At 50.1% G+C, this 12,604-nt stretch overlaps 1 protein-coding gene across 1 annotated transcript in view; it reads right to left on the bottom strand.

The window, feature by feature from the left end:
• Positions 1-12,604, bottom strand: part of Parvg (parvin gamma) — a 20,269-nt gene that overhangs the window by 1,641 nt on the left and 6,024 nt on the right. Inside the window, exons 6-12 of the mRNA XM_021216270.2 lie at positions 12,250-12,365; positions 10,855-10,910; positions 10,267-10,289; positions 8,592-8,650; positions 8,334-8,402; positions 5,144-5,245; positions 283-355 (exon numbers count right to left, since the gene is read on the bottom strand). Coding sequence (XP_021071929.1) covers positions 283-355; positions 5,144-5,245; positions 8,334-8,402; positions 8,592-8,650; positions 10,267-10,289; positions 10,855-10,910; positions 12,250-12,365 — 498 coding nt within the window. The remainder of the gene's footprint in view (positions 1-282; positions 356-5,143; positions 5,246-8,333; positions 8,403-8,591; positions 8,651-10,266; positions 10,290-10,854; positions 10,911-12,249; positions 12,366-12,604) is intronic.

Below are 12,604 nucleotides of genomic sequence, written 5' to 3'. Positions count from 1 at the left end.
AACTCAAGATCCAGTGCCAGCCACATGACATATATTGGTGTGTCCTTCCTCTTGTCTGGGCTTCCCCTCCCCCAACAGTGTCTGGGTGCTCTGAACACACATCCCGAGAGACTTCAGTCCCTGTGGCAAACGTGGTGGCCACAGCATCCCTCCTAGGACGCCTAGGAAACAGTATCTCTTTATGGACCAGCAAGCACTATCAATGTTTGTCCCTCCACTCACCACAACTGCTCTCAGTCACATCCAAGGCGGGTCCCCCAGCAAGGGGAGCTATGCACTCACCTTCAGGGTTGACAGGGTAGCTGAACAGGCCTTCATCCTTGAGCAGATCCAGGGCTAGGGTGACATTGTGCAGCTATGATGATAAAACCAAGCGGATGTCAGCCAGTGAGACCCTGGGTCCAGGCATCAGGCCCTCCTATCACCAATGACATGTCTCTTTGCCCATCCATGGTTTGAATCCCCGAACTACCACAGCAATCATGGGGCACCCAGCCATTTCTATCTATGCCCTGTGAATAGAGAGCTCACTCCTTCATGAAGAGGCCCTCATCAACACACAGCTCTTAGCAGATGCCACGCCCGGGACATGCATGATCAAGGAGACATCTTGGTTGAAAGATCCTCACTGAGAGACTGGAGGGGGGAAAGGGGTGGGTGGAGGTGACACCCTGCATGCGAGTGTCAGGCGAGGTAACCAGGGCTTGTAGGTGGTAGACTCCCCTTAGAACGTGGAAATCTGTCTGTCTCCGCTTGGAGGGCCTCGGAGGAGCAGAACAGATATAGAAGAGATGGGGCAAGGCCAAGGCCATGACGCGGAACAAGAACAGCGGGAAGATGGATCTCTGGCCCACAGCTCTACAAAGGCTAAACATCCCTCAGTAAGTTCCAGGCCAAGGGGGAAATAGTCGGAGCAAATGCAGACTAGAGCACACAGCTCAGTCCTCCATGTCCCCAAGTCCCTCCCTGAGGAATCTCCTGGGAAGGGGGACTCCCCATTATTGACAATTTCTCATCAGGAGTGCGCGGCTTGCAGGCTGCTCAGGAAGTAAACAACAGCAAGAGGGAAGTCCAGTTCCTGCTCTGGCTTGGTACGCTCTCGCTCTCGACAAGAACAAAGAGTGAGCCAGGATGTCAAGGGAGCGGGTATCTGTGGTCAACTGGTTTTGTAGAGTCTTGGGTCCTTCACTGCAGGACCTCTCAGAGCCTTGAATACATCCTTGTATGTCAAACACTTCAAGGGTATTTATATTTCCCGGAGGCCACAGTCTCCATTTGTCACAACACCCCATGTGGCAAATTTTGAGAAATCTTTCATTCACACACTTCTGGGGATGGGCCTCAGGGTCTCCCACACCCACTCTACTGCTCTGTGCCCAGACCTATGTCTACTTTTAATTTGGGGCAGGGTGTCACTGAGTTATCCAAGCTGGGTTGGACCTCACTCTGTACCCCAGGCTAGCCCCAAACTCGCGATCCTTCTGCCTCAGCCTCTCCAACAGTTGGGGTTGCCAGCACACACCAACCATCAGGTCTCCTACTTCACTGTTCCTTCTACAGGCTTCCTCCTCTCCAGGCTCTGAATGAAGCAGGTACCATGCTCCCCTTGTTTATTCCCAAGCAGGGTCTGAAGGCTGTGACATCATGGGTTGGGAGCTGACTGTGCCAGGAATGTTAGATGCCTGCGTGGCTGCCCTGGCCTGTCATGGTTCTTAACTTTATTTTTGCATTTATTTATTTATTTATTTCTGGAGGGGAGGGTATGCCACAGCATGTGTGTGGAGGGCAGAAGACAACTTGTGCGAATCCGTTCTCTCTTTCCACCACATGGGTTCTGGGGATCAAACTTAGGTCGACAGGCTTGGCAGCAACTATACTGAGCCATCTGCCCAGGCCCATCAGCTCTCATAATTTAAAAATACTTGTTGACCCCCAACTGTGGGCAGGCCATGCACAGAACCCAGAATCAGAATAGCATCGCTCTCAGGGAGTCCATGCTGAAGGATGGGTATAAGGGTCTCAGAGAACATGGGGCTCCCCTTAGCATGCTCTTCCCCCTTGAAGCTCATAAACCGAAGACCTGGCCAGGCTCCCTCACCCCTAACCCCCATCCTCTATCCCCACCCCCACCCCAGTCTGTCCTTTGCTTCTGAGCGGTTTGAGATGATAAAGAGAGAGCTCGACGCTCTGTGGAGCCACGGAAGGCCAGGACCCAGGACCCGCATTCTCATCTTCCTGAGAGAGAAAACTGAACGTGGGAGGAAGCCAGTCGGAGCTTCCTGCCTCTGGTGCTTTGGTTTCTGCACAGCAAATGACCGCCTCTCTCTCCATCCCTAACTTTACTCTAAATTGAACACTGATTCCCTTGCATCTACACTGCAATCAAATGCCACCTGATAAAACATGAGTCCTGGGAGACTGCTGCTCTGAAGAGAAGCACCAGAGTCCAGCTTCCAACGAAGGAGCTGTGGCTGTGGTCAGCCACGTCCCTGCCCTGAATCTCTTCCACACACCCTAACCTCCTCTTCTGGGCTCTGAGCTATTGCCATGTTTCTGCACTTATTCCCATGCAAGGTCAGAAGAGGGTCTAATTGTGGATTCCCAAATTAGCTGTGCCAGGAACCTTGGACCTCGGTCTGGCCTGGCCTGTATGGGGGTGCTGGGGAACAGGTCTCCTGCCCCAGGAAGTCTGGCTGCTGAATGACATGGGATGGCCCCATGCTGCTGAGCTTCCTGTAGTGCCTGCCTCCCTCCTCAGACTCTTCTCATGGTTCATCTCCAATGTCCCACTGGATGGATGCAGGTCTGTCCCACACTGTGAGCCTCCCACGGGCTCACCCTGGTCCTAAGCAGGACTCAAGGATGGATTGTTCCTGAGGAACGGACTTGCATCCATAACCTGTGTGGTCCCAGGGGAGCCTGTCAGACTTCCAAGGACTCAGTCTTACTCTGTGTAAAGTGGGGACACAATTCACTCTCCCTCTTCCCAGGGTACAGAAGGAAGGGCCATGGAGGTCAGACCTGGGAGGGCAATGCCAAGGGACCTGGGAGAAGCTTGATAGAGGCCTGCTAAGTGCCAGGGGACCTCTAAGAAAATAAGAATGGGGCAGATCTGGTAGCTATAGAAACATCTAGACAGCAACACTAGGGCAGGTAAGGTCAAGATGCTGGAGGCTGAGCTCTGGGGACTAGCAGGAACCTTGCAATAGGACGAGACAGGCAGAGGGTATAGCAGACAGAAAGCAAAAGAAACTGGGAAAGAGCCAACTAGGGATGTGGAGGACCCAGCCTGAAGGTGGCACACTTGGGGACAGGCATCCTGACTGGGTGTTACATCGGGAAGAAAGGTTACTACCTAAAAGAATGTGGACAGGGAATGGGTCAGCCGTGTGGTGCCAGGCAGGCCACCAACTGTCCCGCCTCCATCACCCTTCTCAATGGTTGCCTGAAGACTGGAAGATTAGCGTAGCCGCAGAAAGCGTAGGGCAAGGGATCAGGAATGTGTGCCCCGCCGAACCTCCTCCCCAACAGCTCTCCACACGACGGCTTACTGTTTAGTCCCCACACAACCTGAGAGTGGGCAAGGCAGTGCTAGCAACCCATTTCACAGACAAGAAGCAGGAGAGAGCCTGGGCTGGGACCCAGGGGGAGGCGCTCCTCCCCTTGCTAGGTCCTTTAGAAGGTGGTGAGAGTCTTCTCCCTGGGCACGAAGCCTCTGAAAAGGGTTTCTTCAGGGAATACCCTGGTCTATAGCTCAAAGGAGATGAGGGAAAAGCTTGGATCCAGTGTCCTTGGGCAGCGTGGCTCTGTGGGCAGCGATGCACAGGGGCATGGTGCATATTCAAAGCAAGCACACCCTGGCACTCATCAACTCCCTGACCTGTCACGCCTCACCATTCTTCCTGGGGTCAAACTTAGCTGCCTGCCTGGACTAAAGGTGTCTTTTGGCAGCTCTGGGATCCAGGGTTCATCTGAAATGCCTTGCCTACAAAACCTGCCCTGCCCAGTCCCTGTAGCCCTTGTGAACCACTGACTGCTCCCCCAAAGCATTCCTGAGCCTCTGCTGAGTCTGCTCCCTCATTTCAAGGCATCCTCCATCTTGCTCAACTCTGTAAAACAAACTGCAACCAGCACTGTTCTCTTGTGACCCTGCCCAGCACATCAGAGGCCAACGCCTTGCCTTGATGTCCTGGAAGGCCACCATCCCAGGAGAATTACTGGTAGAGATGGAGGAGCTTGAAAGCCAGAGTTGTGAGAGACTGTCCTGTGTCCTGGACAGCATGGTATGGCACTAAGGAGACCCTTGGAGAGTGGGGAGTCTGGTGCATAGGTGGGTGAGTAAGTGAGTTGAGGGAGGCAGATGGGTAAATATGTGGACAGACAGGTAGGTGAATGAGTAGATGGATAGATGAAATGGGTAGATGGATGGATGGATGGATGGGTGGGTGGGTGGATGGATGGGTAGATGGATGGATGGATAGATGGATGGATGGATGGATGGATGGATGGATGGATGGATGGGTGGATGGATGGGTAGATGGATGGATGGATAGATGGATGGATGGATGGATGGATGGATGGATGGATGTACAGACAGACAGATGGAGGATGGATGGATGGATGGATGGATGGATGTACAGCAGACAGATGGAGGATGGATGGATGGATGGATAGATGGATGGACAGACAGACAGATGGAGGATGGATGGATGGATGGGTGGAAGGATGGGTAGATAGATGAGTAGATAGGTGTATAGGGGATGTATAATTAGATAGATACATAGATGTTGGATGAGTGGATGGGTAGATTAACTGGTGGGTGGATAGGTAGGTGAATGGTGTCAGTGAATGTGTGGGTGGATAGATGAATGGATGGACACATGGATGGGTAGATGAGTGGGTGGATGACTGAATGGGTAAATGGATGGATTGATGGGTGAGTGGGTGTGAGGATGGATGGGTAGACAGGTATATGAACAAACTTCCTTGTAAATAAATAAAATATCCAATAATAATAAGAATATTAATAAACTTCCTTACCACTTTCCTCATTGTTTGGAATTGAACAAAGAATGTCAGGCCAATGCCTTAAACCTTTCCCCCCCCCCCAGGAAAGTCACGGAGGAAGACTTTGGAAGCTTACCATTTCTGTGGGAGAGCTGGGAGTGAGATAGAATTCCTTCAGATGCAAGAAGAAGCCTTCCAGCTGTCCAATCAGCAGCAGCAGGATGACGCCATCTGCAAACTGCAGGTGTTATGTTATCCCCACAGCATGCTGTGAACACTTGGACCTCAGCCGGTGCATTGTTTGGGATGCTTTATAGGGTAGGGTCTGGCTATAGGAAGTGGATTACTGGGGCACAGTAGGTTAGTGTCTACAGTTCCCCGGCTCCTTCCTGCTGGGCTCTCGGCTTCCTGTCCATCACGATGTGAACAGCTGCCTCCCACCAGACACCGATCCCCATCATATTCGGCCCAAGCATGTGGGGCCAAGCAAAGAGACCAAACATGAACCTGTGAGCGAGAGAAACCTTCCCTCTTTGTCGTAGGTGCTTGTCACAATGACATATAAGGGACTAACAAGAGAAATTAACCAAGGCTGTGGTGTGAGGGACACTGACATTGGAGGGGTTCCACTCTGCCTCTTACATGCTGTGTGAGCTGAAAGAAGTCATGTGACCTCTCTGAGCCTCCCATTCCTTCTGAGAAGTGGGGTTGGCTTGGAGTTACCAACATCTGCATGAAGCAGTTGTGGGCTCCCTGGCTCTCAGAATACACTCAATTAAAAAAGCTGTTTCCAAACTTACTATGGAATAGCCTTATGCTGTCTGTCTGTCTGTCTGTCTGTCTGTCTGTCTGTCTGTCTCTCTCTCTCTCTCTTTCTCTCGTGTGTGTGTGTGTGTGTGTGTGTGTGTGTGTGTGTGTGTGTGTTCATGTATGGGCAGGTGCATGTAGAGGCCAAAGGACAACTTAGGGTATTATTCCTTAGAAATAGTCCACCTATTTGGGCGTGGGAAGAACAATCTCTCACTGGCTTGGAACTTGCCAAGTGGGCTAGCCTGGCTAGTCTGAAAGCCCCAGGGACCCTCCTATCTTTGCCTCCCCAGTACCGGAATTAAAAATATGTGCCAGGGTCTGGAGCGATGGCTCAGTGGTTAGGACCGCTCTCTGCTCTTACACAGAACTTGGGTTTGATTCCCAGCACTCAAGAGGCAGCTCACCACCATCCATACCTCCAGTTCCAGGGTGTCTGAGACCTTCTGGCCCCTTTGGTAATCAAGCACACATGTCGTACATGCACGCATGCAGGCAAGCACTCATACATATAAAAACGGTACATGTGCCATCACACCCCAGGATTCCGGCTTGCCAGAAAGCACTACAGAAGCTGAGACACCTTCCACCACCACCCCCATTGTGTCTATTTTTAAATGACAAGTTATGCCACGGACTACAGACACATGTGTGAAAACAGAGTTAGTATAAAACTCTCCCATCAGGAGAGGGAAAAAGAGGAACACACGGGCCCATTAATATTTCTGTCTGTTCTGTCTGCACGGTCTGAGATAACACTGCAGCGAGCACATCAAATGCTAATGTAATCCTCCTGAATCTCTTTGCTGTGGAAAGACGCTGTTCTGTCTTTAATGGAATTTCCCCTGATTAAGTCTGTTCTGATGTTATTAGTTTGGGTCTGGAAGCGTCTTTGCTGCTGTCCCCAAAACGTAGCTGGGAAACCTAATTCCGAGGTCTCCCCTAGCATCCAATATGCCTACTATCCTTGCTACTTACTCTTGTTTTACCAAAGAAGTGGACTGTAAATCTGAGCTATCGTGCTATGTCTACCTACAGAAAATAGTCAGAGATGGGTGTGCTGCTCGGGGAAAGTCACAGTGAGTCAGGTGACATAAATGTTACTAAGTAGCAAGTCTCCCCCCACCCCCAATCCCATGAAGTAGAATTGCTCCTACTTTATAAAGCCAAGGAGCCTTAAGTTCAGAGAAGTTCAAGAAATCACCCAAGGTCACACAGCCAACGTGGACATACCCTCAGAGCCCAAGGGCACCAAGTGGCAGGCACAAGATGGAAACACATATGCATATGGCTCTGAAGTCTGTGTGTTCACCCACCATATTACCAGAGCACTCACAAAGCTCACGTGGCCACCCACTATGTGCAATTACTATGAGTGTATACTTGGGCCCCAACTGCCTCAGTCCAAATCCTAGGGCCACCACTTAATTGCTGTGTGATCTTTGGTAAGTTGCCTAACATCTCTGTGTCTTAAGAGTGTCATCTAGTGAATGGTATGAGTTCTCGAGTGGAGCGGGTGCTCGGGAGAGGGGAGTTGCAGAGCTGATGGCAGAGAATATTTTGCTCCAGGCAGAGCAGGTACGAAGCACTTTCCTGTTTGGCCCCAAACTCAGGAATATGTGGCCTGGCCCTCTGTGATGGGGTTCCGCATAGGCCTTGAGACGTGGCTGATACCCACAGTCAAGGAAGGCCTGCCCAGGGTCCATCAGACCCTGTCAACACCCTGTCTGACCAAGGCAATGTCAGATCTCTGCGTTTCTGTCACCTTGTGTTGTGGGAACACCGGGGACACAGAATCTCTGTGAAGGTCATGGAGAGGTGAGGGGCTTTGGATCTGCGGGGTTCTGCTCCTACCTTAGGACAATTGAGTTTGTGTTGTCACAGTGGATTAAGCTCTGAGGGCTCCCGGCGGGGACAAAGCCCACCGATGGTGGGGCTGTGCCAGTGCCTCTAACTACCCTGGCAACAGCCTAGGAAATGGCCCCATCATGAATCTCACTGCTATATCTAGTAAACATGATTACAGGGGCAGCCCCTCACTCCGATGGCAGTTCTCAACCTGTGGGTTGTGACCCCTTTGGGAGTTGACAGTCAGATATCCTGTATATCAGATAATTTACATTATAATTCATAACACTAGCAAAATCACAATTACAAAGGATCAATGAAATAATTTTAGGGTTGGGGGGTCAACACTAATGAAGAACTGTATTAAAGGGTGGTCACAGCATTAGGAAGGTTGAGACCTAGAGTATCCCATGCCTTAGGAGCCATTCTGATAAATGGGTAACGATGAAGCCTGCAGTAGAGGTGGCTCAACCTTCACGGCTTCCCACAGTCCCCCTGCCCAGGGTCTCCAGCAGTTCCCTCGAGCGATGATGCCTGTAGCAGTACACCCCACTAGGGAGAGCCCTGAGATCTCTGGAAGTGACACCTCACTTCTGTCACACAAGTGAGTTTCTGGGGACCAGGAGCCCTCAGGTCTCCATCCCTGCATGGAGACCCAGAAGTGTCCTTACCTGGGTATCCAGACTCTGCACAGACAAGCCCAGGCGCTCTAGCTTCTGGTTGACAAAGCTCACAATGGCCTAAGACAGAAGAACAAGGGCCTCAGAACCACTCGGGACCCTCATGCCCCCTTCCAACCCAGAGTGGCAGAAGGCCTCCCCCCATCACCTAGCACCCAGCAGACATGGGATGAGACCTGTGCCCTCCCCCATCACCCTGAGACACAGGCAAGGTAGGTGATGGGGTTGGGGAGCTTTGATCTGCCCTACCTCTTTGACAGCGTGCACTTTCTCCGGAGCCAGCTTAAATAATTCATCAAAGGCATCCTCTGCAGACCAGAGTAATAAACAGCTCATTATGATGCTGTTATCTTTGCGCCAAACAGAATGTTTTCACACAAAAGTTTCTCAGAACGACCAGTCCCCCGGGAGCTACAGCTAGATCTTCGGGTTCCTGAATGAAACAGACCTGGGTTTGGAACACACCAAATGCTCCCTGACTGTGAGAGGCTTCCCTCCCTGTACCTCAATTTCTTCATCTTAAACACCTGATGAGTGATACCTTAGAGATCAAAGTGGGGGATGAGCATGCATCTCAGTGTCTGCAGTAGGGTACCGGGGCGGGAAGATAAAGGGATGGATGGTTGGACAGATGTATGTCTGACTGACTTGTGTATAGATGGATGAATGGATAAATAGTTGGGTGGGTGGGTGTGCATGTATGAATGATGGGTGAAGATACACAGATATATGCATACATACATACATACATACATACATACATACATACATACATATATACATACATACGAATGATGGATATGTATGGTGGGTGGTTATATGGGTATTTATGAATGGATGGATGGCTATGTGGTTGGGTCCTTAGTACTTAGTACTGTTCCTATGGAGACAGACCCACAGTCCACACAGTGAGGGCAGCACAATGGTGATGGTGAATGCCACCAGCCCCCTTGCTCATAGCTCTGTAAGCTTGAGTAGGTAGATGCCGTAACCTGCCTGTGTCTGTGCCTCAGTTCCCCCCTCTTAAGCTGGTGGTGAGCGTGCTTGGCACACATGGCACTCTCAGTGGTATGCGTGCACTACCATAGCTGCTGCTGGTGTGACAAGCAGTTCACCAGTTGGTGCACTGACCAGATGTTACTCCTCTCATTTATCCCTTCCTCAGTCAGTTGATCAAGTCAACTATTCACCTACATATTCATTACAATCTCTTCTTCCAATTATTAATCTACCCATCCACTTGTCTCCCTACGTTCCATCCATTTGCCCATCTATATATATCCACACAACCAACCATCCATTTACTTATATACCATCTATTCACCCATGCATCCAGATAAGTATCTATTTAACCATCTCTCCATCTATTTAACCATCTACCCCATCCATCTATCTACACATACATACATCTGGCTATTTATCTAGCCAACCATTTATCCATCCAGTTATATGTTTACCCAACAAGTTATCCATCCATTCATTCATAAATATACATATATCCACCCATCACATGAACATATTCATCATTCATATATGTATGAGTATGTATTCATCATTCATACACACATACCCTAACCAACTCTACATTCATCCATCTATATACAAGCCAGTCAGATATACATCTACCCAAGCATCCATCCCTTTATCTACCTATCCATTTATCCCACTGCAGCCACTGAGATGCATGCCCATCCCCCACTTGGACCTGTAGAATGACCCAGACAGGCAGGCATCACTCACCAGGTGTTTGAGATGAGAAAATAACACCAAGTAGCGAAAGGTCAGGCAAACAGAAGGAAGGACAAATTCATGAACAGATGCTGTCACAGAACAGTAACAGACCACAGTGGAGCGAATCCCTCCACCACAGCTGCTTCGACCCCATCAGAAGGGAAAGGTTTCCTTCAGTTACTAAATTACTCACGTAAAGGCTGGTCCTTGTGTGACCTAGAGGAGAAATTGCAGGAGACAGAAAAGCAATCAAAGAGTTAGCAAAAAGACTGCAGCCCCCTCATTGCCTAATGCAACAAGCTCGGTAGCAGCAGGGGGCAAGGAGATGGGCTCGTTTTTTTTTTTTTTTTTTTTTCCTGGGCAATCAAGGCAGGGGAAGTGCAAAGACCTCGTGTGTGTGGAAGGCAAGACTAAGAGGCTGGCAGCCTTGCCCTGCACGCACACACCTCGGAACACATGGATGTTGTGTGGCTGCAAGCACACACCTCAGAACACATGGTTGTTGTGTGGCTGCAAGCACACACCTCAGAACACATGGATGTTATGTGGCTGCACACACACACCTCAGAACACATGGATGTTGTGCGGCTACACGCACAATGTTGTTGGCTGCACACACACACACACACACCTCAGAACACATGGATGTTGTGCGGCTGGGGATGCCTAGGCTGGAGGCCCCCACAGCCCGCTAGGGGCTGAAAGTCAGCAGGCACAAGGAGGGCTCCCCTGGCCCAGTGCCCCTGCACCCACATCCGGCCAAGGACCGGCCCATCCTCACCTGCATTCTGTGAGCTGCTCCACCTGCTTGTCCGACTTCAGGCCGGTCTTGGTGCTCTACAACAAGGAAAGGGGAAGAACTGTGTGAGCCCAAGAGCCCCAGATCCAAGTCCACAGGGCCAGAGCAGCGGGAAGGGATCTAGTATGGTCTGCTCTGCCCCTGCCACGGATGCGGCTGTGAGGCAGCCTCACCGTCCATTTCCTCTGTGATCACTGAACCTATGAGGATAACACTATGGATGCCTCGCTCCTAAGACATCCTAGAGTCCTGTGTGTGTGTGTGTGTGTGTGTGTGTGTGTGTGTGTGTGTGTGAACATGTGTTGACATGAATGTGAATGGACAAATTAATGGTCACCTCTGATTTTTCCCACTTATTGTTTAGTGTGTATGTGCTTGTGTGCACACACATATATGGGGGAGTACACACATGCCATATTTGACATTTGAAGGTCACAGACAAGTTTCAGGAGTCAATTCTCTCTCTCTTCCATGCCAGTCTTAGGGATTGAACTCGGGTCGTCTGGCTTGACAGTAAACACCTTTACCTGCTGAGCTGTCTGCCAGCCTTACCCATGATTTACAAAAGTTTGAGAAAGCCATGGAAAGACTCAGGACTGAACTTTCAACAAAGGCTTGGGAAAGGTGGGGATGGGTTTGACTAGGCCCAACTGGTGTGTAAGGTGAGTGGAAGGAACACAGACAAACACATACACACATCTACACACATACACATACATGCACATACATACATGCACACACATACACACATGTACATGCATGCACACAAATGTACACACACATGCACACATCACATGCATGCACACATATACACATACATACATGTACATATACACATATATATACATATACACATATATACACATACACTCAGATACACAGATACACAAATATGCATGCATGTAATATACTCATATTCACATGCATAATACATATATACACATACATATACATACACACACATGTGTACACGTGCATGCACTGCACACACACACCATAGAACATAAGATATCATTGCCAGAGAGCAAAGGTTTCTCAGAAGAGGAGACAGAATGTGGTCATGGGTGATAAATGAAAGGCATTTACTAAGGGTGGCCATGGAGAGATGGTTACTTAGGCCCTGGGAACTATGGTACCACACTGACCTCCCTACTAGTGTTCCCATTCCTGCCTCTGCCAGGCAGAGCTGGCTGTTGGCCAGTGCCCTCCTCTTCCCTCCTGGGTCTCTGCCAGCCCAGCCCCCAACTGCTTTCCTGATATGATATAACATTCCTCATAGCGTCCTGGAGTCACTCCCATACAATGGCCCCATGCAGACACAGTGGCGTGGAACAATATTCTCAGATGACCAGCCCCATTCCACCACCTAGCAAGTACCTCAATGTGGATGACTTCCACCTGGACGTTGTCTGGGAGGGGCAGGTCCGGCTGGAAGCGTTTGGCCAGGGCCACCAGGAGATGCAAGGTGGCCAGCAGGTCCTTGTTGAAGATGGCTAGAGAGGAGAGGACAGAGAGTCAGAGCTGAGGGGCCACCAACACCTGTAGCCACCCTCAGAATTGTCCTGTACAGGTCACTGAGGTCATAACAGATCTCAATCTCTCTTTCTCTGTCTGTCTCTCTCTCTGTCTGTCTGTGTGTCTGTGTCTGTGTCTGTGTCTGTGTCTGTGTCTGTGTCTGTGTCTGTGTCTGTGTCTGTGTCTGTGTCTGTGTCTGTGTCTGTGTCTGTCTGTG

The sequence above is a fragment of the Mus pahari genome, chromosome 17 (assembly GCF_900095145.1).
Source record: "Mus pahari chromosome 17, PAHARI_EIJ_v1.1, whole genome shotgun sequence".
NCBI classification, from domain to species: domain Eukaryota; kingdom Metazoa; phylum Chordata; class Mammalia; order Rodentia; family Muridae; genus Mus; species Mus pahari.
This window is presented reverse-complemented; position numbering and strand designations above follow the sequence as displayed.